We start from the raw sequence: 27933 nt of genomic DNA, 5'->3' as shown, positions 1-27933 counted from the left end.
CAAACCAAATAATTTACAATACATTTGACATCCAAGAACTTTGACCAGCACCACCTTTGGTCACTTGGACAGTATAGCAATGCACACTGCAATCTCCATTTTAGGTACCCTGATGGCATTCTATAAAAGCAATCAAGAGATAGGGATTTTGATTTCTGGACAAAGTTCAATATATTCTTGTATGCCTCCGTTCTAAAATGTTTCTTTCTAATAGCTGATTTCTACACTGTTCACCCAGAATAAATCACCACCATTCTCAAACAAAGATATATTTCCAAGTTTTAGCCAGATGTTTTATTCCAAGAACTATTTTTCCTGAGTTATGGTTAAAGTTAGGGTTAGGGTAAAAGCATCATTTCACTGATATGGGACACAGGTACAGGCTGCTGGGAACTCAGCCTTGGAAGGAACAAAGGGATACCCATTCCTCTGAAATAGGCAGAAGGGGACAGGGCTTAACAACATGTCTTCCCCCACTTAAATAAAAGTAATGTGAATGCATCAAGAGGCTAAGGCTACAAGATAATGGTAAAATGAGAACTAAATATCCGAAAGTTTCTCCAGGTAGATACAAAACGTGATTAATATAAAAGAAAAACATTCCAGTAGATGAACAGATTCAAGTATTAGATAACAATGTTATCAAAACAGCAAAAGCTGTGCAGCATGTAAGTGGTATTTTAAAAATCATAGTGTCCAAAGATAATTATAAAATTATCTTGTATTATATTATAAAACTGCAATTAATTTTTGTAGCTCAAACTTGTCCCCTAGCCAATAATTTCTGACATCTTGAGTCAGCATCTTAAAGGTCAAACACTCATAATAAGATATATATAAGAATATATTCATCATATATAAATGTTATTCATGACTCAGACTTGGGAAGAAAAATGCACATTTTTTCCTTCTTATAACAGAAGGCATTATCCAATCCAGGCTAACAAGATGGAAGCACACAGTGAAAAATGCCAAACTACAGTGGAGTGCTGTTTCAGGAACTATTCATTAGAAAGAAAACAAAAGGCATGTTTTATGCCACTTGCTAAATGAAAAATCTTCAACTGAAAATGTTCCAAATGGCAAGAGACTAAATGTTATCGCAAACTGTTTTTAACCTGTTTTGCTCCCCCTAAGGCCTGAGGCTGAGTGCTGGCATCTGTGTGGTTAGGTTGAAGAAATTTTACTGGTAGTTTTCAGAAGGATGAGAAAAACAAAAGGTTACACGGGCCAAAATGCTATCCCAGAGAATGCCATGTACTCTTTTTATTATGAGCTAATCCAGGTTCCCATGTACAAGTAACCTTGAAGGCTTCAAGTCATCAGTAAAACAGCCTATGACTGTGAGTGGTATTTACTTAGGGACCTAGATCCCAGAATGAAATGATCCTGGACACTCAAACTAAGATATTAAGAGCGTATCAAGAAGATTGTATGGACTAAGATATTAACAAAAATAGGAAAAGGTTGTTAGCATAGACGTCCAGCCATTATTTTTGCCACCATAAATATTTACTAAATCCACAAAGCTGGAACTTCCTGGAGCAAATCTCTGACGGTGGAAACAGAACTACTGGGAATAAAAGAGTTTTAACACTGAAGACTTTTTTTTTTTTTTTTTTTTTAAGGAAAATTGTAGCTGAAAGAACAGAACCACAGAAAGAGCCTGAGTAGGGAAACCAGAAAAGACCAAGAGAAGAGGAGGGAGCAAAGAAAGCAGGAAGGTTTGGTGTAGGTCAAGAATTCAGAGGCCATGAGGAATTAAGATGAACAGGCAGGAGTTGGTATCCAAAGAAAATTCCAAGTTTGAGATCTCAGAAGCACAGCCTTTCTGTGAAACAACATGGGTGAAGTTTCATATTTAGTACTAGAAGTGAAAATCTTGTGTAGGGCACTTAATGGCATGTAATAACTATAAAGCTTGTCCAATGGTAAAAGTGACAGAATGGCTAACTGTTGGCTGCAGAAGAGAAGTAGGGGAAAGATATTATAGAACCCAAGAACAGGATTTAGTAGCCAAACTCACAAAAGAGTGAAGAAATGGAAGCAGGGTGATCCAGGATTTTTTTCTCTTTCAATAAATATTTAATTTTCCACTGGCATGAAGAAGGCAGGAGGAATAAAGAATGCAAACTTGATCCTTGCCATATTTAATGTACTTGGATTTTATATATGTTTCAAAAATGTTAAAAAGTATCCATATTAGTACTTTAAAAATTCACATGACTGTTTAACCAAAGCTAACTTGCCCTGAAATCCTTAGAAAGTGCAAACTGTCCCTCTGATTGTTACAAATCATGTAAAAAGAAAGCAACTGGGACCAAAAGCCAAGATTATAGAACAGCATATCTGGCCAAAGAACACAAACATCCGGTTCCTAGAAAATCACTTATGAAAAGAAAGGCTGAAACATTTATTAATTTTCAACCACTTACCAATAACTGGATAGTTAGGTATAAGGCTTATATGTTTTTTGTGCTTGTCCTGTATAAGCAAAGAAGACCAGTTTATATGTAAGCCTACCAAACTCATGCATCACTGAGCGATGGCATGTGGGAACATGTAATTAATTTCTACTTCCCCCAAACTGATTAATGGTTGTCTGCAGCATTTCAGAAATGCAACCTACATCTAAGAACTTTCTAGGGAAAACAGACCGTGGAGATCATGTAATATGATATACAGATTAGAAGAGTAAGGCACAAAAAAATTAAGTTTCTCTGCTGAAGGCCATGCAGCTGATTAGTGGCAAAACTGAGACCATCACTCTCTAAACTGCCTTCTCAGGGTTCTTCTTTCGGTCCCAAAGCTGCCCCATCTCATGATGCTAATGTTCAACAGAGCTGGATTGAATTTCCACATAAAGTAATAATATGAGTCTCTTTTTGAAAAGTACAATAAGATACAGAATCTAAAAGGAAAAATGTGCAGTAATTTAAAATATGCGTTTGGTATTAACATTAACAATATATCACTGTGATTAAATTGATAACATTAATTTAAAACTATACCTTTACTGCGTCTGATGAAAGTACATTTTCCTTTTTCTGACTTGTGCTCATGGGCTCATTTTCAGCACTGAAAAATAAAAACCACAGTTTCTTTTGAAATTAAAAGAGAATAGTTCAACTCATACATTTTCTATATTTAAGCCAAAAATTGAATTTTACTTTATCTGCAGTGCTCAAAGTATTCATACACAAAATATATGAGGAATATGCTTATTTGAGGCCGGGCGCAGTGGTGCACATCTGTAACCCCAGCAGCTCTGGAAGCTGATAGAGGAGGATCTCGAATTGAAAGCCAGCCTCAGCAACGACAAGATGCTAAGCAACTCTGTGAGATCCTGTCTCTAAATCTCTAAATAAAATACAAAAGAGGGCTGGAGATGTGGCTCAGTGGTTGAGTGCCCCTGAATTCAATCCCAATACCAAAAAAAAAATATATATATATATATCTGCTTATTTGAATATCAACACTTGAAAAAACATACAAATATGTCCATCCAGGTTTTGTGAGTCCAGTATGCTTCATATCTTCTGATTTTGGTAATCAAGATCACAGTAATGATGTACCGGAACAACATAGGTCTATTAATAACAAGGGAAAGTGCTAGCACATGAAGACTTATTTATCTTCAGGTTCTCCACAGTTAGATCCCTTTTTAATGTCTGTGCTGAGAGAGATTTCTATTCAGCAAATCATTATACACATAGAGGTTCAGCTAGCAAACTCTGGGAACACTCAAAACTGGATTCAGGTTGATCTTGCCCAAAATGTATCCCAGATGGCAACTCTGGAATCCAATTTTCTGGATAGTCACTTCTAATTATTATTTGTCTTCACAGATGCCAAAAGGAATGACATAAGAAACTACTCTGCCTATCAGGCACCTACACATTTGAGACCTAAATATTGTTATCTCTGAGTTTATACATTATCTTGTTTTCATACTTTCCTAATCCTAGACAAAACCAGTAGCTCCACTCTATTATCATGACTATCTACCATAAGTCAAAGTCTACACTTGGTTTTTAGCACATAAAAACATGTAGGTTTGGCACTTTGTAAAACTCAGTCTAGTTGGGGACACTGATGTAGAAATTTCAATAATACAATTTATAAAAATTAAAACTGCTGAAATCACAAAGTGCTGTGAAACACAGAGGAAACAATCCATTCTGCCTGCCCCAAAAGTGCCCCAGAGGAAGTACAAAGACAGAGGATCTAGAGAATATGGCATTTTCAGGAACCCATGTTTGTTTTTAATATAAGACAAAAACATAGAACGTGTGTCAGGTAGAGGTCCTATAAGAGATAAGAAGGAGACCAAAGGTTAATGGATGCTTTACTATGAAAAACTGGCTCAACCCGTTGGAGAACATGATCTTTGTCCTACAGGCATGCAGTGGGGAAACTTCAGGGCTCTGAGGCAGGTACAAGAATAAGCAGGAAGGTGCCTGCCCGCCGACAAATCTTGGGGTCATGGTCACTGGCAACAGAGCAACAGCTCAGACCACATAAAGGTCAGTCCCAAAGCAAATGGAGTAGAAAGAGAAGATGCAATGTCTGATGCTTAGATTTTCTAGCTTAAAATCCAGTGATTGTGTACAGTATCCAAGGAACAAATGGTGGCAGTCAAAAGACAGAAATGTAAGAAAGGTCACAAATACCTGGAAAATATACTAGATTAAAATTTTATTAAGTCTCAGATTCTTTGCAGGAATACATAGACCTAGCTCTAATATCTTTTAAATGTAAATAGGAAACACAAGCCTGTACAAAAGACAAATATGTAAGTTGTATGTTAAATACACAGAAGATTCTATAGGGAAAATCAGGGCACAGATGTACAAATTAATAATGAACAATATAGAAATTTAACCTGTATACATATACATATGTATTAAAAATATGTATATGTTTAATACATATACATTTGTATTAAAAATATGTATATGTATAATACATATATATTATACATATGTCTCAGAGGTTGCTATTTTAAAAATTAACATCTATTTTCTGTTGCCACAAGGTTAATTACAATTCAGTTGTTATTTTGTTGTTGTTTTAATTTATTATTCTAATTTGTCATACATAATAGCAGAATGCATTTCAATTCATAGTACACATACAGAGCACAAATTTTCATGTCTCTGGTTGTACACAAAGTGGAGTCACACCATTTGTGTCTTCATACAGGTACTTCGGGTGATGATGTCCATCTCATTCCACCATCTTTCCTACCCTCCGGCTCCCTCCCTTCCCTTTGCCCTATCTAAAGTTCCTCCATTCCTCCCATGCCCCCGCCCCAAACCCCATTATGGATCAGCTTCCACATATCAGAGAAAATATTTGGCCTTTGGGTTTTTGGGTTTGGCTTACTTCACTTAGCATGATATTCTCCAATTCTATCCATTTACCTCCAAATGCCATGATTTCATTCTCTTTTATTCCTGAGTAACATTCCATTGTGTATATATACCACAGTTTCTTTATTCATTCATCTACTGAAGGGTATCTAGGTTGGTTCCACAATTTAGCTATTGTGAATTGTGCTTCTATAAACATTGATGTGGCTGAGTCACTTATTATGCTATTTTTAAGTCCTTTGAGTATAGACCAAGGAGTACAATAGCTGGGTCAAATGGTGACTCCATTCCTAGTTTTCCAAGGAATCTCCATACTGCTTTCCATAATGGCTGCACCAATTTGCAGTTCTACCAGCAATGTATGAGTGTTCCTTTTTCCCCACATCCCTGCCAACACTTATTGTTGTTTGTCTTCATAATAGCTGCCATTCTAACTGAAATGAGATGAAATCTTAGAGTAGTTTTTATTTGCATTTATCTAATTGCTAGAGATGTTGAACATTTTTTCATATATTTGTTGTTGATTGTATATCATCCTCTAAGAAGTGTCTGTTCAGTTCCTTGGCTCATTTATTGACTGAGATATTTGGGTGTTTTCTTTGGGGGGGTGTTGATTTTTGAGTTCTTCGTATATCCTAGAGATTAGTGCTCTGATATGTGTGTGGTAAAAATTCGCTCCCATTTTGTAGGCCCTCTATTCACCTCACTGATTGTTTCTTTTGCTGGGAAGAAGCTTTTCAGTTTGAATCCATCCCACTCATTGATTCTTGATTTGTATTTCTTGTGCTATAGGAGTCTTGTTAAGGAAATCGGGGCCTAATCCCCATGATGAAGATTTGGGCCTTCTTTTTCTTCTATTACGTGCAGGGTCTCTGGTCTAATTCCTAGGTCCTTGCTCCACTTTGAGTTTTGTACATGGTGAGAGATAGGGGCTTAATTACATTTTGCTGCATATGGATTTCCAGTTCTCCCAACACCATTTATTGAAGAGGTTATGTTTTCTTCAATATATTTTTGGCACATTTGTCTAGTATGAGACAAAAGGAGGAATCTAACTGTATTTAGGTGGGTTTGTCTCTGTGTCTTCTATTCTGTACCATTGGTCTACACGTCTAATCTGTTGGTGATACTTTCTATTGAGTTTTTAATTTGATTTATTGTTTCCTTCATTTCAAGGATATCTTTTTTTTTTTTAGAACTCTATCTTCCTATTGAAGTAATCTTTTGCTTCTTGTATTTGCTTATGTAGCTCTCTATCAAAATGATCTTTTGCTATCTGTATTTGCTCTATTATATTATTCTTTAATTCACAGAACATTTTAATTATGTATATCCTGAACTCCTTATTCATCATTTCTTCTGTTGTGCTGGCCATGGATTTTAATAATGTAGTATCTTGCTTTGTTTGGGGCATTTTCTTCCTTTGTTTTTTCATGTTCATGTATCTTCCCTTCTAAACTGCGGAACTGAGGTGTTACAGTTTTTAGTGTTCCTGCAGGGTTCCAGTACCTCTCCTTTAAGGAGCAGAAAAATATTAACAGATCCTAATACAAACAATATGCAGCCTTAAACCAAATAGTTGCTATTAAGATGTTTACGGTTTTGTCACAATATACAGAAATGTTGAGTTCAGTTATTATCTACAATATAAACTGTAGATAATAAAAACATAGGTTTGCAAAAGGGTCTACAGTTTCTGTGGGTGGACAAAGAGAGAACCAGGGGTGAGGTGTAGGAAGAGGTGTTAAGGAGGTAAAGGGTGAGGATATAGAGTTATTAGATCTTAGGACACTTGAGAGCGGAATCTAAATAAGTTGGCTAGTAGCAGAAGATAAGAGAGAAAGTGATTTTGGGGAGACAAGTAAGTGGAAAGACAATAGAGAGAGTACAAAAAACAAACATAAAAATTAAGAAAAATAAAAAATGTAAAAATTGGAGATACAAGAATATATAACACAACCTACTATTCAGACATTGCAGTCTTCAGTAGCCTAACTCATGAAAAGTACTTGGTTTCACAAATGTTGGGGATGTGAGGGCAGGAAAAGAGAGAGAGGGAAAAAAGAGGAAAAAAAAAAGAAAAAATCTCCAAGGAAAATATAAGGATTGGTTTTGTTGCAGTTCAATATCTTTCCTAATTCCCTTCTCATCCAATAGGTGGGGTTGTCTGTTGTTAGCTGGTATCTCCGCTCTCGGGCTGGTGAAGGTTATTAGAGTGGGAGGATTGGTCTTGGGGTGGAGCTCCTGGAGGTGGGGTTTAGCACTTGCTGGTCCCCAGTGGGAGACTACACCTCAAGGATCTCCTTTGAGGCCTGCTTGTGTGATGTGGGCGGCTAGTCTTATCTCCTTATATCACCTGTAGACCTCACAATTCTTGGTCTCTAATTTAGTCTCTAAACTGTATCTCACTCACCCCCTCCCTTTCTACTTCCCAATCAGGAACCTCTCTCCCCAGAAGTCATGTGGGCTGCATTCTGGGGGCTGAGCAACTGCCACAGAGCTGTTCTGTACTGAGCAGTTCAGGGGCAGGTTTTGTGAGCTATGGGCTGTGCCGGGTTAGTGGCTGTGGGGGAGAGGGGAGAATAGGGGACTATAGGCACTGAAAGGAAAGCAAAGAACTGGGAGATGGGTGAGACAGAGACCAGGCAGAGACACATACAAGAGTTTGTCAGAGCTGACAAATAAAGGTACATCTCTCCATAGACGGAGAGAGGTAAAACAGGCTTGGGGTTCGGGACTTTCAGGCTCAGGGATTAGAGCCAGGCATGTCCTCATGCAGCAGTTAAGGGTGGAGTTGGTATGAGGGAGTGTTGAGCCTTTCTCAGAAATAACCTTGGGCAGGAAAGTAAAATTTTTTCTTAAAATGGTGACTGTCACTTAAGATGGCTGTCCAGATGCTAAGCAAGGACCTTACAGGTACCTTGATATTGCTTCTAGGCCACAGCAGATGTCCCAAGCTGAGAGGTGCCCCAACTAAAGATGGTGACCAAGGTATCCCAAGATGGAAGTGGCTGCTTTCAGAGATGGGGTGTTCGGCCAGGTTGGGCCATGTGGTAGTGTTGAGCAGCATGTCAGAGATACAGCTCTGTGGCATACAGTGTTGTGGCTGGCGGCTGCCTCCAGTCCCTGCCCTGTGTCCCCAGGTACAGGTTACCATGTGTAGGGGACTGTGACAGTGGTTGCAGTGTCTCAAGATGGAGGGGACCAAGGGAGCCCCATGTTAGTAGATGGGAGTCCACACAGGAACAGTGTGGTCCTGCTTGTGGGTGGCCAGGTGTCCCACTCAGATGCTGATGCTGGTGGTCCTGCTTGGGAGCAGCTGTTGAGGTCCTCCAATAACTCGCAGAGAAACAACATTCCCACTACTAGAATCCCAGGTCGTGGAGCAACACAGAATGCAGCCTCCCTGAAGCCTGCCATCTTGGATCCCTGTTGTCGTTTTTTAATAACACATAAGTTGATACTAGTCTAAATTCAAATAAAAGACAACTACCAACTGTCAAAATAAATGTAATAAGAGAATGTTACAAAGATTTGGCATATAATTTATTATAACACTGACCTTACCATTTTTTAAATATCTTTTTAAAATTTTTTAGTTATAGATGGACACAATATCTTCATTTTGTTCATTTATTTTTATGTGGTACTGAGGATCAAACGCAGTGTTTCATGTGTGCGAGGCAAGTGCTCTGCCACTGAGCTACAACCCCAGCCCTGACCTTAGCATTTTTATAAGTGAATTCTGTAACATTTCAAATGACTTACCTAAAAACTATCTAAACATATAAGCACTTAATTTTAATCTCCTGGTTCTTGCTTCATGATTCCTGGAATTCTACTTATTTAGAGTGTTTACAGAACTTTCAGTAAACATACTGCCTTAATGAGACTAAATCAAACTGGTAAATTTCTCTTCCAAAACAAAAGCTCTGCAGAAAATGCAGCTGAGTTCATGGGATTAAGGCAAAACGTTTTTTCAAGTAGCTACAATTAGTTCTATGTACACACTATGAATACACGCCAAAATGCCAGAAAAACCTAACAGTAAATCAGCACACAAGTATGGTGCAAACACGAAGTGATTTAATGCTCAAATCATGACAAAAAAATATTTCTGGATACTATTTGTAAGTTTATGAAACGATTTGCTATATAATTCCCATGATTTTTATTTCTAAATGAAAATTTTAAAATGTATTGAGTTTTAAAGCAAACAACACATTTAAAATTTTTGATTTAATGATAAAAATCATTTAATTAAATGTTTCCCGCTTCTTTTCCAGATTAAAAGTTCTCCTGTATCTTTTTTAATTTTTTTTTTTTAGTTGTCAATGGATTTTTTATTTTATTTATTTATTTATATGTGGTGCTGAGGATCGAACCCAGGGCCTCACACATGCCAGGCAAGTGTGCTCTACCACTAAGCTACAACTTCAGCCTGGTCTTCTGTATCTTTAGGATTGCTCTGCTTTAATCCATTCTATCCAAATGATAGTCAAAGTGACTGTTAATGTCTTATCATGACATCCTCCTGTTCAAAAAATACTTTAATAAATTTCTATTGGCTGATCAGTAAAACAAGAGTCCTTGGCATAGACAGATAAAGTTATTCACAACCTGGCTCCAGATACAGTTGTCACACAAAATCACTTCACATACTAGAATAGGCCAAGTTCACAGGCCAGCAAACCACTTTCTTCTCCTGCCAGCAATATCCTTCCCCACCCAAAACAATCCTAATCCTTTATAGTTTAATTCTAGTTTTGACCGTACTTTTTGTGTTCCCACTGTCCCACGGTATCCTACAATACTCTCACACATTTACTGCTCTTTATTATCATACAGCTGGTTTTCCACTTGCCAGAATATGCATTTATTAAATTCAGTAAGTATAGCATTCATGTGTGTATCCCAGAGCCTAGCATCATGATTGGAATTGTGAAGATAACAGAATATTGTACATTATATGAATTTTATAAATCTGTTACAAGTTTGTACCTGCTGCTATGATTTGGATGAAGTGTTCCCCCAAATGTCCTATGTGAGTGCAGGAATAGTCAGAAGTGAAATGATCACATTATGACAGTTGTAACCTAATCAGTCTATGCTAGTTTGAATGGAATAACTTAGTGGTAATTGTGGGTAGGTGGGCTGAGGCAGTAGATCACTAGAGGCATACCCTGGAAGGGGGTCCTCTTCCCTCCTCTTTCTCTCTTCCCTGGATTTGCTCCTCAACCACACTCTCCTGCCATTATGTTCTAACTCATCTGGGGCCCAGAGCAATGGGGTCAGGCCACCATGAACTGACCCTCCAATGCTGTGAGCCAAAATAAACTTTCCCTCCTCTAAGTTGTTCAGAGAAACAGGTCAACTAACACACCTTCTTACTTTCATCAGAAAATCCCATTCTACTGAGAACAATAATAAATATTATTCTGTATTTTCTTAATGAGGTAGTATATAGATTTCTTGAAAGAACATACCAGCCCATTCTATATCATCTTTCTCTAAAGTCATAAAGAAGGAAGTGGGGCTGGTGGGGAAAAAAAATGACTAAACAGGAACAAATTCATTTTCAGTTGTTTTAAAAATACACACACACACACAAACTGGACTATAGTAGCTAAAGATACTAGTAACAGTGGATAGTACGATGTCTGCTCAGTGAAAAAAAAAAGAAAAAAAAACACAGAAAGACTCAAAAGAATAGTACTTTCAGACACAGAACTAAAAGGAAAAGAAAAACATGTTCTAATCCAGACAATCTCAAACTATATGAAAGACAACAATCTGTTTCTATTGTTTGCTCACAATTTAACACCCTTTGGGACCTGGGAGTATTTCAATAGAAATATTTTTAGAAAGCACACACTTTCCTCATGACTGGGAGTGAGATACAAAAATCATAACCACACATAGGCAGAAATGAAACTACCTTGCAATTCTAAAAAGCCTCGCCTTATTTATTAATAGAAATTTGGGAATGAATCTGGCCAAACAGCCCAAGTTTGAAGGTCAGTGTAACACAGAAGCTGTTCATTTTTAAGCAATATTATTTATACCATAGCTGAAAAACAGGAATCCTTACTCTCTGTCAGACATAAAACAAAATTCTGGACCATGAAAGTAAAGTGGACACATCAACATTCTAAAGTTCAAATAATTTACAGATAGTCCCTGGATCTATCACTTAGCTCTCTTATGTTTTGTTAAACTCTAACAAGAGTCTCTAACCCCTAGCCAGTAAGAAGCATAAGATTGGACTCCATTACTCACACATTCAACAGGTATACAATACATACTTGTATGTGCCAGGCACTATTCTTGGGAACTGAGCAACAAATAGACCAAGTCCTTACCCTCTGCACTCCTCAGAGCCTCTATCCATCAACATCATAATTGTCTGAAGAACTGGGTTTACGAAATAGATTTGGGGCCTGATTGCCAAGGAAGCCACCTGGAGTGGGGCTGAGGAACCACATGGTCTACAACTAATACCTCCTCTAGGTTTTTCAGCTGCAGGTCACACTCTGACCAGATTCTTGATAAACAATGATCTGGGAGCCTCTCTGGATTCAGCAGGAACCAACATCTCATAGCTGCACAGGAGAGAGAAATCTAGTCAAGAAGATCTCCCCTCAATAATACTTAAGTATGTTAAGTGCTGATACAGAAAGACTAAGTAACAATTATTTGGCAAACTCACTCATGTGGAACACTACTCATTTTCCAACACAACTGCTCAGCTGCAGCCAAAAGCTGTTACTCAAAGGTGTACTGGGAGCATTACAAGTACCGAGTGGAACCAACAAGGACAGATCCTCTGTTTTCTCCATACCACGGACAGTTTTGTCATGGAATAAGAGTGCAGCTTCCTGGGTAGCTGGAAGACAGTGAGGTATGGTCAGTGGAGAGGGGTGAAGGCAAGGGGAGGAAAAGAAGTTCTTTACTCTGCCCTGCTTATAACACACATGCAGGCACATCTTCCTACTCCCGTTCTTTTCTCTCATATATCCTAACTGTGGCTGCATCAGAAAAATCTGGAAACATTAAAGACCTGAAAATACTTTCCTTAACTGTACTAGGGAGACTTGTCCACTTCTCTATAGATGCCGGAGTTGATAATGTCTTGCCATTTCCAGAGAGGAGGTGATCTTTGGTGCTGACATCAATGGCAATAATTCTGAGCATCTTTAAACACAAGATCACCAACATAACATAGTACCCAACTTGGGAATGTCCTTACATCTAAACAGGACTACCAACCTGCTCTCCTTTGAGGATGGTTTACCATCCTCAGAGTCTTCTAAGGATTTGCCTTTTCTCCTCCTTCTCCATTCTACTCAGCCTGATGCTGCCTGAAATTATGTCCCCATTCTAGATTCTCCACTGCACAAGATATAGTCTTCAACAGAGGGACTAGTAATATTTTTGAGGACAGGAAAAAGGAATCGGGACAAATCTTTTGTTTTCTCTTCCCCTCAATAACATAAAACTGCTGATTCCAGCCGTCTGGTTGACTAAGCAGCATTTCTCCCACTGCAACTTTACTAGGTCTGTCCTTCCTGGCACGTTGTTCCTTACCTAGAGCCCACCTCATCTGATCCTGTGATGAAATGCTAGAAGAAGCCAGAAACTGACCCTCTCCTGTCATGTGATCAATCATACTTCAGTCTCCCAGATGACTTTCCATTGGACTAAATGCAAATATAATACAGAACACAAACAGGTCTTTTCTCTACTCAGTCTCTCTTCCACTGTCATTAGTAGTAAAATGCTTTGAAAAAAACTCAAAATGGACGTATGTCTGTTTCTCGGATAATACCTTAGGGACAAAAGGCACTTCAGTCAAAATGCACTTTTCTGGATCTGATGTGAACTGAAAAGACAGAGCAGCTGATGTGAGATCTCTGTCAGATATACAATCCTATGTTGCTTTGTTTCTATAATCACATGGTAAGTCAAAAAAAAAAAAGAAAAATAAATAAAAAACAGAGAAAAAAATAGGTAGACTAATTCCAAGGTTTCTGTTGTAAAAAAAGAGAAAGATTATAACCAAGAAACCAACGGAGAATCAAAACACCAGGGCATTATAATAAAGAGGCAGAAATGTCTACTGTCCCTCTTTTCAGAATGACTGAGGCTACTTATCTCCAGGCTGGTCCTCTATTTCCTTAGACTCTCTAAGCTCTCATTTAAGCCACAACCTCCTGAAGCATCTGCTTATGCCATAGGGGTCATCTACATGACCCGAGAGGTTTTGTTCACAGAAATACAGATTTACAGGACAAGCTCTATAGTTCTCTTTGTTCAATATTATATTGCAGATATGTTATGAATTAAATTGACTTTCGAGCATTGGCCTAGAACACCGTTCAGCAGGTCCAATAACACTTCTACAGGGAAAAAGATTTTCACATCAATGCTTTACAAACAACCATCTGGAAAACTGTCCATTCATAAATGGTGACTGTCAACAGTGGAGTGGTACTTGTGTTTTTTAAATGACCATTAACAGGATATAAAACAGGTGGTTATGGCACTATTTCTGGGCTTCAAATTAAAAGGTAACTAAAGCTGCAATTTTAAGGCAGTCAAACAGCGTGTATTTTAGCTCAAACATCTGGTGTTTGAATGATTCAAAATCTTTGGAGAAAAGTCGGGAGAAGGGAAGAAAGGTAATAGATGTGATTATGAGGTGCTGCTGCTTTGCAATATCAGACTCTTCTGACACTGCTTTTCTCTATCATGTCAACTCACTCCTATAATTTATGTCTTTACCTTAAAGGGGCTTTATTTCCTGTCCCTCTTCCCATGTTCCCAAAACAAGACCATAATTACAGTTCAGTCAGACTGTGGAGTGAGAATCTTGGTGTGTCTGGCATGTACCTCAGCTATCTACCACAAACACGCAAGTGTCACTACTACATCCTCCCCAAAGACTTTCGTTGATCTCATGCCCTTCAGATCCCACACATCTGTGACCCACCTCACAAGAATCAACACCCTGAGGGCTGGGGTTGTGGCTCAGCGGCCACAACCCCAGCACTTGCGAGGCCTTGAGTTTGATTCTCAGCACCACATAAAAATAAACAAATAAAGGTATTGTGTCCAACTACAACTAAAAAATATAAATATTAAAAAAAAGAATCAACACACTGAATCTTTTGCTATGACATGAACTCAGAACAGTATTCTAGCTCCTTTCTAACACAGAGCATTCAGGGTTGGGGATGTAGCTCAGCACTTGCCTGGCATATGCAAGGCTTTGGGTTCAATCTCTATCCCCATGAAAAGATAAATTAAAATTACAAAATAAAATGGGTCATTCATTATGTATAGTTCAAAAAACTGTCCTGAGGGAGGAGGCACTGGAGAACTGAGGATGGGCAAAACTGTGCCTTCCCAGAGATGGATTATGGCTGACCTCAGCTCCCACAAAAATCCTTTCTCCTCTATAGATTCTTCTAGACATATATGAGCAGACAATACATGTAACAGTCAATAAACAGACATACACATATAAGCCTATGCCTAAATGATCATTTCAAAAAGTAAATCTCATCACTTTAACTCCTAGCTAGGGCCCATCAAGTCCTATCTCATCAGGCCACAGCCCCTGGGCCCCTCCTTATGTCACTGACACTCATTATTATACTTGCCCCCACAGGCATCTATATCACATGATCCAGGACCAGGTTCTAGTCTCTGTCTGAACTGGTCTTTTCTTGGATTTGTTCATATCCACTCTCACTTATCATCCAGGTCTTTGCTCAACTCTTATCAATAGAGCACACTCCGTGAACACACTGCCCACCCTTTACCCTAGACTCACCACCTCCATCCTCCCCTATTTTCTCACACTGCTTCAAAACACACGCATATTAATTTACATGAGGGCTGGGGATATAGCTCGGTTGGTAGAGTGCTTGCCTTGCATGCACAAGGCCTTGGGTTCAATCCTCAGCACCACACACACACACAAAAAAAATTTACATGATTTGTTTTCTGCCCTCCCCCACTAGAAATTCAAACCCTATGTAAGCAGAGGCACAATTAAATACTTAAAGCAGATTCTAATAAATAATGATACAACTAAGATTTTCATAGGGATTAAAATTTTTAGTTTTGTAACTTGTATAAGTATATGCACTATTATAGAAAATGTTAAAGCACTATTGTTAAGTGAATATATTCATGTTTCAATCCTGAAGAGAACTTTTACTTTTTGTAAAAATACTTAGACATCTAGACACACACACTGGAAATGAGTTGGAAGAATGGTACTTATCTCTGAATGGGTAAAGTAATGAATGTGGTTTTTTAAAATTTTCTTATAATTTCATTATTTGTCTTGCAAAAGTTTACATTACTATTAAAAAGATAAGAAAACTACAAAGTACCATAGTTATTTTTTTAAATAGCAAAAAAGTGAAAATGAATTAAGAATAGACAAATAACAAAATACTAATCCTACAAATATTACACAATAGTAATTTCTTTTGTTATATAGTATACATAACATTGTCAAATAAGATCCTTATCTGTCTTAAAACAATGAAACAATCAATCAAAATTATTACTATTCACATCTTCCGTTTTAAGATATAGCACAATACCACCCTTCCAGGCAGGGTATGCTCCTTGCTGCTTTACGAGCAAGACAAAAAACATACTTAACATCTTACCTAATCAGTTGGCACTTATTAAAATCTAAAATTCAAAATATTTTATTTCTTGTCATAAGAAACATGGTAGTTACAAGAAAATCACTACCAGCCATTGAGGTAGTATCCACTTTTTGTATAAATATTAATGCAGATAATCAAGAAGAAATTTCTAACATATCTTTTAGAAATCACATAAAACTAGTATTTGTAAGAGCAATGAAAAAAAATTTTCACATCATTTCTGAGACTTCTATTTATACCATTGTCATAAAAAATATAAAAGATAAGTTCCTTAAAAGTTTGCCATACTTGTATCAAAATTGTATTTTGTAAATACCTTAAAATTTTGCTAGACAATGGGTTATATTCTTGGTCCAAAACCTTATTTGAAATTAGCACTGAAAGTCTAGTATATGATTTTGTAAGTATGTTGGAAACCTTTGATTTGTCACCCTTTAGCAATTATTTCCCATTACACACGTAACTTTCAGTTTATACTCAAGCAATAAAAAAATGGCAACAATGATATCTGCAAAGATTTTCTAGCTATTCTCAGCAAAACAGGAGAGCTGAGTTCATGTTTAACTCTATTCCACAGAAAAGCTCTGCTAAATGACAGTGAAGAAATAAAAGGAAATAAGCTATTAGGTAACAAAAGAAAAAAGTAACCACATTTAGGAGATAACAGATTTCTGAGGGAGAAAAGCAGGCAGAATTATTTAGAGTAGATACAAATGCAATATAAATTGATACAGAAGAAAAAACTATAGTTTCAACTTATCCTGACACAACTCCAGAAAATCTCAGCTGCAGGCCCAAGACAGAACATGAGGCACATGGCTGAAAGTGTTAACCCCGCCCCAACTCACACCCCACAATTTACAGACATTTGGTAGGAGACTGAAAGCGAAGAAGAAAAAAAAACTTTTTAAAAGAGAAGTCTCCAAGCAATGGAGCACCAAGAATAGTAGAAGTATACAAAGTGCTGACCACAAACAAGGGAGCCTGAGCAAACCTCTTTATTTTGAATGGTAAGGCATAAATCTCTCAAGAGAAAGGCCCTGCCAACCACCCAGCACTATGTAAGATTTATTATATGCATGTGTAGAGACCAGATTAAAACAAAAATCTCAAAATTCTCAAAAAGAGAAAAATGAATCACACCAACAGATCTGAAAGCTGGGCTCAGAGGTACACACCTGTAATCCAGTGACTGAGGGGCTGAGGCGGGAGCATCACAAGTTCAAGATCATCCTCTACAACTTAGCAAGACCTATCTCAATTAAAAAAAAAAAAGACTGGGAATATAGCTCAGTGGTGAAGTGAAGTGCCTCTAGGTTCAATTCCCAGTACTGTAAATAAATTAAAAAAAAAAAAAAGGTCTGGAAACCAGATTGGCATCTGATTTCATGCTATTAACAATTCTGACATGACTTCAGAATTCTGAATAATTTCTATTTTATCAATTTATACTCAGAAAAACTATCATTTAAAAAATACAAAAATATATACTATGAAATTGAAAGACAAAAAATTAATCTCACATGCAGTTTTTCTTGGAAACACTCCACAAAACTGGGAAGTTAACCAGGAGAAAGAAATACTTGAGATCCAAAAATAGGGGGCTCTATTATAGGGCTGAATAGAAAAGATCAATGTAGCAAACCCAGAAGCTACTAGATTATACAAATTAGAAGAAGAGTCAGTGGCCAAGAGAAAGGTCTTGGAGGACAAAGGGGTGAGAGGTGTTTATCTATCACTGTGGAAAAGAAAGCAGTGAAAGTTTTACAAATGTGTTTGAGTACCCTACAAGTAGCAGTAAGAAAATGAAAAAATAAAGTAACTTACTCTAGGAAAAATAAAGACCATATAAAGGAACATAATCATAGTATAGAACCTGGTTGAGCAGTAAATAATATTTATACAGTCATAAAAATGTGAATATTGGAACTGGAGTTGTAGCTCAGTGGTAGAGCACTTGCTTAGCACACTCGAGGCACTGGGTTTGATCCTCGGCACCACATAAAAATAAAATAAATAAAGGTATTGTGTCTATCTACTGGAAAAAAAATATTTTTAAAAATGTGAATATTGCCTTTTTATTTAATTCCCAAATTATAACAATTATTTTGGCAGGGACAAAGAAGGATGTAACAATGAAGTCCTCACCTACCATACCACAGGTCAATATAATTTCCTAAAGTTTATAAATTAAGAAAGAACAATAAAGCATTATTTACACATATGGCTAGAAATATAAGAAACAGCTTAAATGTGATTAAAAGAGTTTCCTCTAAGAAGAAATTCCCAAGAATGGGTTCACACATGTTATGTTGAGAGCCACAGCCGAAGGGGCCCCAGCAAACTTCCAGCTGCCAGCAAACTTCTAGCTGCCGGCTGATGATTGGCTCACAGCGCCCCAGCAACATCTAGCTGATTGGCTCCTCTGCAGTGATGCTCATTGGGCTGTTTCCCTGCCCTTTCAGACCATGGAGCTGCTCATTGGGGGACTTTTTTGGCTCCGCCCATGCGACCCAGCCAATCCGCCTCAAAAGCAGGAGGATTGGGGGAGGTGGAGAGGCTTGTGGGAATCTGGTGGTGGCAGTTGGGCTCTGAGGGTTTTTCCTGAGGAGCTGTTTTGTTTGGCTTGTGTGGTTCTAAAAATAAAGTTTGTTTCTTTTGACAACTGGCTCCTGAATTGTGCCCAGCCAGACTGCGGCAATGTTAAATGCTCCTACAGGCCCCATCAGTTTGTTCCTTATTTTGAGAGAGAGAGAGAGACTTGTTCAATGTCTGCCTTCTCCAAAACACTGCATGAGTGCTTTAGGCAAAGATGTCATTGTAACACCTTCACTGCTGGATTCCAGTGTATAGCAAACTGCCAGGCACAAGTGACACTAAATTCTTGGTAAATAGGTGAAGTTTTCACATCAATTGACCACAATGTTACCATTACTTGGAGAAGTTAGCAAATGCATTTTCAATGTGACTTTTCTAATAAAACATACATCTTCCTAATCTCAGACATATTGCGCACACATCTACCACCCCCAAAAAGTTTTGGCTGGTATGCAAAATCTGGAAGGGAACTTAGCAATAAAAGCTAACTCCCTTACTTCATAAAGATTAAAAAGGTTAATGCCAGTAACTGGTCAAGGTGGATAATAAGTGACCTCAAAAATAAGTTGATATTTTTGTGGCTTTAAATGTAATTCCACTTGGTTTCACAATATAGATTAGGTATAAATCATATGTGTATAAAATGTAAAATATCAAAGTACCCTGCATTATACACACTACTTCTACTTATTTATAGCCTTCATCCAAGTTTTTCTCACTTGAACAAGTTAATGCAGTTCATTCTTTCTTTGGAGAAAATTTTGTCAACTCAAGTTCATAAATTCTCTTTTTCTCTTCTTCTTCTTTATACATTCAAGATAATAAATTCTCTTTTTTCCTCTCTTGCTTTATACACAAATATTCACCAGACCTTAAATTAAAAAATAGATAAGTCATATAATCTTTTAAGTGTGAAAAGGTATAAGATGAAAAGTGTCCCTCTTGTTTCCAATATCTTCCCTCTCTCCCCATACACCAAAAATAGGGATACAAGGACAGTAATAGATTAATTTCATACCCCTACTGTTTTCTATTTAAGTGAGATATACTATACATAATAGTTTATAACTTTTTAATGTACCTTCAAGATATGTCCTTATCATAATAAAATTTTTCTCTTTTAAATTTTTTTTGGTAGTTCTAGATAGACAGAATGCCTTTATTTTATTTGTTTATTTTTATGTGGTGCTGAGGATTGAACCCAAGGCCTCAGACATGCTAGCCAAGTGCTCTGCCACTGAGCTATAGCCCCAACCAAAGTTTTCTCCTTTTTGATGGCTATGTAATATTACATTATATGAATGTACAGTTTGTCAACTGATGGGAATCTACTCTACTCTTCTTATTTGCTATTAAAACAGTACTAAACTTGCATAGATGATTTTGGCACATTTTCAAACTTGATGCTTAATGGAATTCCTAGAGGGATCTGCTGAGTATGTGAATTTGTAACATTGATAGAACTTCTCAAATGTCCCTCCAAAGTAGTATGTATCAATTACATTCTCATCAAAAGTGTATTAAGAGTTCCAGTTTTCACACATTAAATTGGAGTTTTGGTTATCAAATAATGTGGCATATCTTGCTATAGTTTCAATTTATCTTTCTCACTTTTAAGGGACTCTTTTAATATTTTGAACACATTTTTAATTTGTATACATTTATTTTCCTCTCTCTCAATGACAGGACTATAAGTTCTTCATTGTACAGAACACTGACCTAGTCCATCTGGGCAAACGTCCAGCTGCAAGCCATTGTCTTTTACTCCTATTCAAAACCATTTTCTAAGGCCAGTCTTCTTTTATGGGTCTTCTCAAGTTAAGCAAAGGAAACATACATAATGATGTAAGCTTTGAATTCAGAAAGGAGAAGCTGACTCCTGACTCTACCACTGGAGTAGTGAGACTTGATCAGCCACTGAATCTCTCAAAGCATTATGTATCTGTAAAATAAAGATACCTCTCATTTTTGCTTTAAGGACTAAATAAATTCATGTTTATTTTTATATGTGTGAGTATACACACCTATATATTTATATATGAATCCCTAAGCACAGAGCTTGAATCTCAATAGGGACTTAATAAGGGTGGTTTCATTTTGTAATCAATAATCTGGCAGGCCAAAAAAAAAAAAAAAAAAAAAAACTTTGTCTAAGCAAATAGCTATTTCAGTGCTTTGGGATACTTCCAATTAAATACTTCCCGGAGTTAAACACTGAGGGATCGTCCCACTGGAGTTGTATCATTACTTGACCAGTCATAACTGCCAAGGAAACATTAAGAATGAATTATTTCTGGTTGCAAAACTTTAACTTGTTCTCCATCAGCATCAACCCATTTTGTGTAAGAATTGGCACTCCCTGGGAACATTGCTTCCTGAAAGAATGAACTTCTCTGCCTCTAACTAGAACTTGCAGAGCCTGCAGAGTCCAAGAGGAGCCAGGGGAATAGAAGGAAAGCAGTTGTACCCACCTCACTGCTGTAGTCACTATCACATTTCCCCCATCATTCTGACTTGGCAAATAATGGCTGATCAAACTAGGGGCAAAGTTAATAATGGGACAAGATATTTTGAAAGCCCAATTAAAGTTCGTACACAATACATGACATACAACAAAGCACTATGTGTGCTAAACCAAATGAATCACACCTATACACCGAAAACATGCTTAGCTCATAATGAGCTTCTCTTAGGAATAGAAGTACATAGTTTTACCTCAACCACCAATTTATGAACTCTTCTATGCAGTTTTGGTCATTCACTCATCTTCGCATCACCACTGTTTAGCACCATATTGGACACAGAGCAGCCACTCTTGTGCACTGAACAGACTCAAATTAAGAAGTGTTTCTTTAACTGTTATTTTATGTTGATTCTCTCTTTTCTGCATATAACTTAAATGGACTATTTCCCTTACTTTAAATTTAATGTCAACCTATAGTTTCCCGATACTATAGTTTTACTTAGCATCTCTGGTATAACTGGGTTCCAGTGTATTTCATTTTAACTTAGGAGATGAAATATTTCACTTTGAAGGATTATAATTTTCCTCTTACTTTACAAAATTAACTATTATCCTTTTTATGTATTATCCACAGTGGTGAATTTTTTTGTTTGTTTTGTACTGGGCACTTTACCACTGAGCCACATCCCCAGCCCTTTTCATATTTTATTTTGAGACACGGTCTCACTAAATTGCTTAGGGCCTTGCTAAGTTGCTGAGGCTGGCCTTGAACTTGATATTCTATTGCCTCAGCCTCCCCAGTCACTGGGATTACAGGTGTATGCCACTGGACCTAACACTGTGATGAATTTTAGATGCTAAAAATATAATTGGTTCAGTGAAGTCAGAATTTCTGATGACACAAGTTCCTTGCAGGCCAATTTATGGAACAACTGTAACTCTAACACTCAGGTTTTACAACTGAGTTAGTTTCTGAGGAATCCCCAGGACAAGAAATAATCTCCCAATGAGCCATCTGATAGGCATTCTGTTAAACACAAGAGATAAAAATCTCACTTGTAAAAAGTAGGGGGTCTGACACCCTAAAACAGTCCATATTTCTATTCCACTACCAAGAGCTAATTTTGAGGCTTGAATTAACCTGGGAGCCCAGTAATCTGAAAATATTCACACCCCTGATGTTTGTGGAGTTTGCCAGTTACTTTTACTACTCCAGGTATGAGCTGCTGATGTGGCACAGGTATCTTCTATTCAACTAGATACCAGCTGTTTTCAATAGTGCTTTCAAATCAACAAACATACAATTGTCATGAAAATACAAAGAAAGAAAGCTCTCTTTCCTCAAACAATTGATGGTGTGGTCAACATTGGCAGTTTAATGTGTAGGCCAACAATTCTGAAGGTGGTCATGAGGAGCAATATTTATGTTTGTTGTTGGTTTCTACAAAAATGTCTTCTACAATATAGCCAATTAGCATTCTGGTCCCATTTATTCAGTACCCTCAGGCCATGGTGACAAGCAAAAATCTCTCTCCATGTTTCTAAATGCCCACTTTAAGGACAGGGAATGTACAGCCCCTGGCTGAAAACCATTAGTGAACACTTTAATGCTCCAATTAACAGATTCACTCCTTATTTGAGATAGGTAAAAGAGACTCCAAGAAGACTGACACACAGCCCTGCCCTTGAGTCTAGGAGTCCTGACACCTTCTTCTCATCAGTGACATTATATCAGGTCCCTCAAAGTAACATTCAAAAGAATATACTGTACCTACAATGGGCCATTTGTTATCCATTCCAGAAGAATGGAGGAAGATCCAATTGACTTATATTTTCAAATGTGTTTTGAAGTTCTAAAGGATGGTGGAAAGCATGGTGTGACAAAAAGAAAGATTTGTGGAGCCAAAAGGACCTAAATTCAACCCACACCCTTGAAACATACTCCTCTCAGGTTTGGGAGTAAATCATTCTCCACTGGGAGTGGTACCACTCTCCTGCCCGCCCTCCTGGGTAGAGGCATTTTGAGTTATTCCAATGACCACAGGACGCTACTGGCAATTAGTAGGCAAGGCCATGGATGGCAAACGTCCTGCAAAGGACAGTAGAGTCCAGTTTAAGAACAGTCACAACGCAAATATGGACAGTATCTACCACTAAGTATTCTCCTACCCTCAGTTTCTTTAGTTGCCAGAGAGTGTTACCCTTTCAGTCTGAGTGTTTGGCTTAAATGAGATGCTGCAAGAAAAGTACCCAGGCCAGGGTTAAGTGTCAGTCAGTCCCTGTTAAAAGTTATTCTCCCATACCTCTCTTCCTTCTGGAGTTACAAACACTGCATCCATGCATATATGACATCCTCATATATGACACAGCAAAGAAATTCAAGCAATCATTTTCTCAAAGCAGTTTATATATATATATATATATATCACATACATACATACATACACACACAGTAAAATGAAGATTCTCATAATACAGGTTTGTCAAAAGTCATGTTCTGTAATATTACTGAAAGTACTTTAAAAATTGTAAAGTGCTAGCACATTATAGATTGGTATTACTACTTTCCAGTGGTATTAGCTTTTCACATGTCCTTGAGAAAAAAGACCCATTTTCTTAGTCATCCTTATATCTAACACATCGTGTCTATTGAACTGATTCCTCTATGTGTAAAATCACCACTACAAAAGGGAAACCCAGGGACTGGAGGTAGTGCTCAGTGGTTGAGTGCTTATCCAGCATGCAGAAGACCCTGGGTTTAATCTCCAGCACTGTGTGTGGGGTAGGGCGGGGCGGGGGGGAGTGAGCCCAGCTCTTATTAACATTAAAAGTTTTTACTACCACAAAAGAACAGCCCAAATTCCCTTTCAGAACATCACAGTGACAAACTGTAATTCCTTTCCAATCTTGTTAACACCAGGGTGTTGTGTTACTGGGACATTGGGTACTACTAAGCATTTCCATTTGTTTCATTAAACTTTCAATAAAGGCTTTGTGTTTGTGTATATCCTTGAAAAGAAAGGTTTAAGCTCATTTAAAACAGTAAAACACCCACACAAGGGATTATCTGTTATCCCCTTAACATCTGGCGTAATTCTAAAAAGGATGAGGACAAAATTAGTGTTCACATAAGCACAATTAAAGATCTCATTGTCAAAAAGCCACAGTCTGTGCCTATCTGGTGCTGATGAAAACAGAGAAGTTGTAAATAGATAAGGAACTAGCTGCTGGAGTGGTCAACTCCAGGCAGAAAAGAGTGGAGAATGGAGAAAGGCCCTGAAAAGGCACAAAGGCCAGGGAGGCAGGCAGGATTTCAGGACAAACTGATATGAACCTGGAACTGGCCTGCTTACCTCCTTTCCAACACTGACTCTCGAGTTTCCAACTTTTGCTGAGTCCACTTGGGACATCTTTTAAAGACTGTTTTCCTATCATCCAAGAGAGTTGTTCACTATCATCCAAGATAGTTGCCATTAGTGTTCCACTGATGGCAGCACCAGTCTATCTGCCTGGCTGACATCCTGGCCAGGACCTATCAGGCTTCCAAACTATTTTTAACCACTGTGTAACTTTGAATTTTAAACCCTCAAGGGTCAGGGCAATTGTAGCTGAAACTTCCCATGAGAATAACCAGTCGCTTATAGTTGGCACTTTCTTAGAATGATGTATTTGAATAATAAATGATCAGAATAAAAAATGTTTCACAAGTAGAGAAACTGAGGAAAGCAAAGGACAAAAATCACAGCACAATACCTAAAGACTAATGGAACTAGCTCAGCCTCAGTTGTTTCCATCCGTTTTTCTTTGAAGCCCAACACTTTAGAGTCTGGAGTAAATACAGGTCTCTGAAGTTGGACCCTCCAAGGACTTGGGTAACCAGCTGACTTGGAATAAGGGGGAAGCAGGGTGCACCTCTCAAAAAAAAAAGTTTATAACAACGAGTTATATCTCCTTTATCTCCCCCTTCCTTCTTCAGGATGGATGAAAAGACTCAGGAACAGACATTTTAATAAGACATCTTAAAAAATTAAATTTTACAGCAGGTAAAAAAAAAGAAAAGATTACAGGGAATGGGCGCGTTTTAATTGCTGGAAACTATTCAGCTCCAGTCCTGGTTTCTGGAATCTATTTAGGAACTCAAGGCAGATGTTTCCGAACTGAGATTGAAAGAAGGAAGGGCGGCATCATTTAAATATCCAGTCCACGGTAAACAAAACTAGCAAGGATTTTCTATTTCGAGAACGTCTTGGGAACTCATCACTACGACTCTTTAAAAAATCATTTTGAGAAAATTTAAATACAATGAAAAAATTGCCAGTTGAGAGGGTGACGCCTCCAAAGCTGTACCTTTTCCACTTTTGTCCCATCAACTCCCACACAAGAGGTTTTTCACATCGCGCCCTCGTTCCCCCGGCTGAACGCTCGGCGCGGCTCACAAGTGTTTCCCATTACTGCCGGCAGGACGCCGGGGGAATCGCTTGTGCCACAGAACTTGGAGAGCAGACGTGTGTGTGGAACCGGAACAGAATCACGTACCAGGAGGGGGAGGTGGGAAAGGAACAGCGCGCAGTGAGGCTGGGCCCGCGGGGAATGCGCCGGATCGCGGGGCAAGAACTTCACCCAGCTTTAACAAACCCAGGAAAGGGGAGCAGTGTGGCACTGGGAACGGGACGAGAAGGAGGAAACTTTAGCAATGGAGGAAGAAGAACAGAAAGTAGAGAACTAACTGCAACCCGGTCCGAGATCGACTAGCTGCGGGCGGTCAGGCCAGGAGCCCCATCCCGCCAGTCCGCGCAGAACTCCCGAAGCCCCCGGCAGCTCCCACCTGGCAGCGCCCGCGGCGGGAGACTGGATTGTCCCAGGCTTCTCCTCCTCTTCCTCTTCCTTGTCCCGGGAAGGGCTTCGGGGAGCGAAGAACCGGGAGAAGCTGTGCCAGGGGGCGCTGCCCCTCCTCCGGCCACCGGACATCTCCCCCGATCGTCCGCAGGTCGGGGGCCGTCTGTTGGGAATGGACTAGGCGGTGCCGGGAGCCCTGCGCCTGGAGCCCAGATCGGCGCTTTGGGACCCGGCGAGGGCAAGACTGACTCTGCTCGAGTCGCCAGCGCGGCTCAGTCCATCCCCGGCGGGAGAAGCGCTGGCGCGACACGCTCCCCCGGCAGCAGCTCCTCACGCTGCAGCGGCTGCTCCTCCTCCCGCCCTCTCCCAGTGCACCCCGCCCCCGGGAGGGGCCAGCTGCCGCGGCACCGCCCAGAGCCCGGGCTCAGCCGTCACCAGCCACGGCTTGGGGGAGTCCCGGGTGAATGCGCCCTCCTGAGAGCCCAAGGCAGTCCAGTCCGTCCCTCTTGGCTCTTGCTTCCCGCCTGAACGAATTCAGCCTGCAACCTATTTGGCTTTGCTTCAATTACTGTTACGAATTTGTTTTCTATCCTTTAGTCAGAGCAGTTCCCGTAATTTTCAAAGATATTTTTATAAATTAAGGTATTTGAAAACACTTAGATGCAGTACCAGACTGTCCTGGGCTGCCCTTGAGTTAATACATAGCCACTCCAACACACAGGTTTATCCTGGAGTACAAACTATGCATGCCTGTGGTCACCCCATCCTATTCTCAGAGGGAAAGGGGGAGGCGGTACCTGTCAAGCAGTCAACAACTTGTTTCTGGTTCTTCTGACTTACAAGTTCAGGAAATTGTCCTACCCCAGATGTGCTTTGTAAATCACATTCTGCCTAAACCTTTTTCAAAGACAACACTGATCAAAGACAAGGATGATTCAAACTTGTAAATGCTGAAGCAAACATGCTGCTATCCTTACACAGATGTCATTGGAATCTGGAAACCAAAAGATCCTTAAGACTTACTTTAAAATAAGAGTCCTGGTAGTGTGACAGCTTTTTATAGTCTAGCACTTAGTATAGAAAACGTGGCCCATTTAACCTGTAAAATTTTATTTTGTTGAAAGCTACACTACCACTGGTACAGAATTCAAGGAAATGATACCTTTGTTCACCAAAATAACTTATGGAAGTTAATCAGATAAAAATGAAATGTCCATGGCAGCTTTGACAGGGGTAGGAGAACTTTGGGATAGTTCTCTCTGTCTTTGGAGTAGTGCCCCTCACCCCCATCTTTGGGATGCTGGTGGAGGAAAAGTTTTCTTATGATTAGGTTGAACATCCATAAGCCTCAGGTCATTTCAGCACCAGCTGGCGGCTATTGAACCTTGTGGTGCCCCACAGCTGCCACTTAGAAGCATTCCAGCTCCTACTCACTACAGTTTGTTTTGGCAGGTTAACCTACCAAAGTTCGGTCTGCTCCAATTCTTTCAACGGAGTTCAGAAAATAGGAGTCTAAGAAAATAGGAAAGGCTAGCATAATATGCTAGAATAAGACTAGAATAAGTTCCCAATTGGAACATATTATTTTAGGGGAGAATCTTCATTAAAGGTCTACTTACCAGAAAGTCCAAAGAGAATTTAAAAGCAAAAGGAACTGAAGCAAACTGTTCTCTCCAAGTAGAAGACCTAAAGAATAATTTATCTCCCCCAACAAATCTTAAATAACTATCAGATGTGTCCCACACTTGTCCTGTGACTAATACAGGCCCTACCTATCCATTGTTCAGAAAGTCTTTCTGGAGATAAAAATGGTGGGAGTCAGTTAAGATTTACTAATTAATTATGGTTTTAACTAACATTTCTCTTAAAAATAGCTCTCAAGAAAAATATTGATATTTGTTAAATAACCACTCTCCTCCATAAGTGAGGTGGTATCAGAATCACAATATGTAAAGTCCTTAATATT

General features: G+C 38.7%; 1 protein-coding gene across 2 annotated transcripts in view; it reads right to left on the bottom strand.

The window, feature by feature from the left end:
* Positions 1-26423, bottom strand: part of CRYBG3 (crystallin beta-gamma domain containing 3) — a 108366-nt gene extending 81943 nt beyond the window's left edge. Inside the window, exons 1-2 of one of the 2 annotated variants that reach the window (XM_081301036.1) lie at positions 25957-26423; positions 3012-3078 (exon numbers count right to left, since the gene is read on the bottom strand). In XM_081301036.1, the coding sequence (XP_081157162.1) occupies positions 3012-3078; positions 25957-26099 (210 nt within the window). In that variant the 5' untranslated portion in view covers positions 26100-26423. The remainder of the gene's footprint in view (positions 1-3011; positions 3079-25956) is intronic. The other variant, XM_081301035.1, reaches the window with a different exon arrangement.
* Between the last annotated feature and the right edge of the window lie 1510 nt (positions 26424-27933).

Source organism: Spermophilus citellus, assembly GCF_964194105.1.
Source record: "Spermophilus citellus genome assembly, chromosome: 7".
NCBI lineage: Eukaryota > Metazoa > Chordata > Mammalia > Rodentia > Sciuridae > Spermophilus > Spermophilus citellus.
This window is presented reverse-complemented; position numbering and strand designations above follow the sequence as displayed.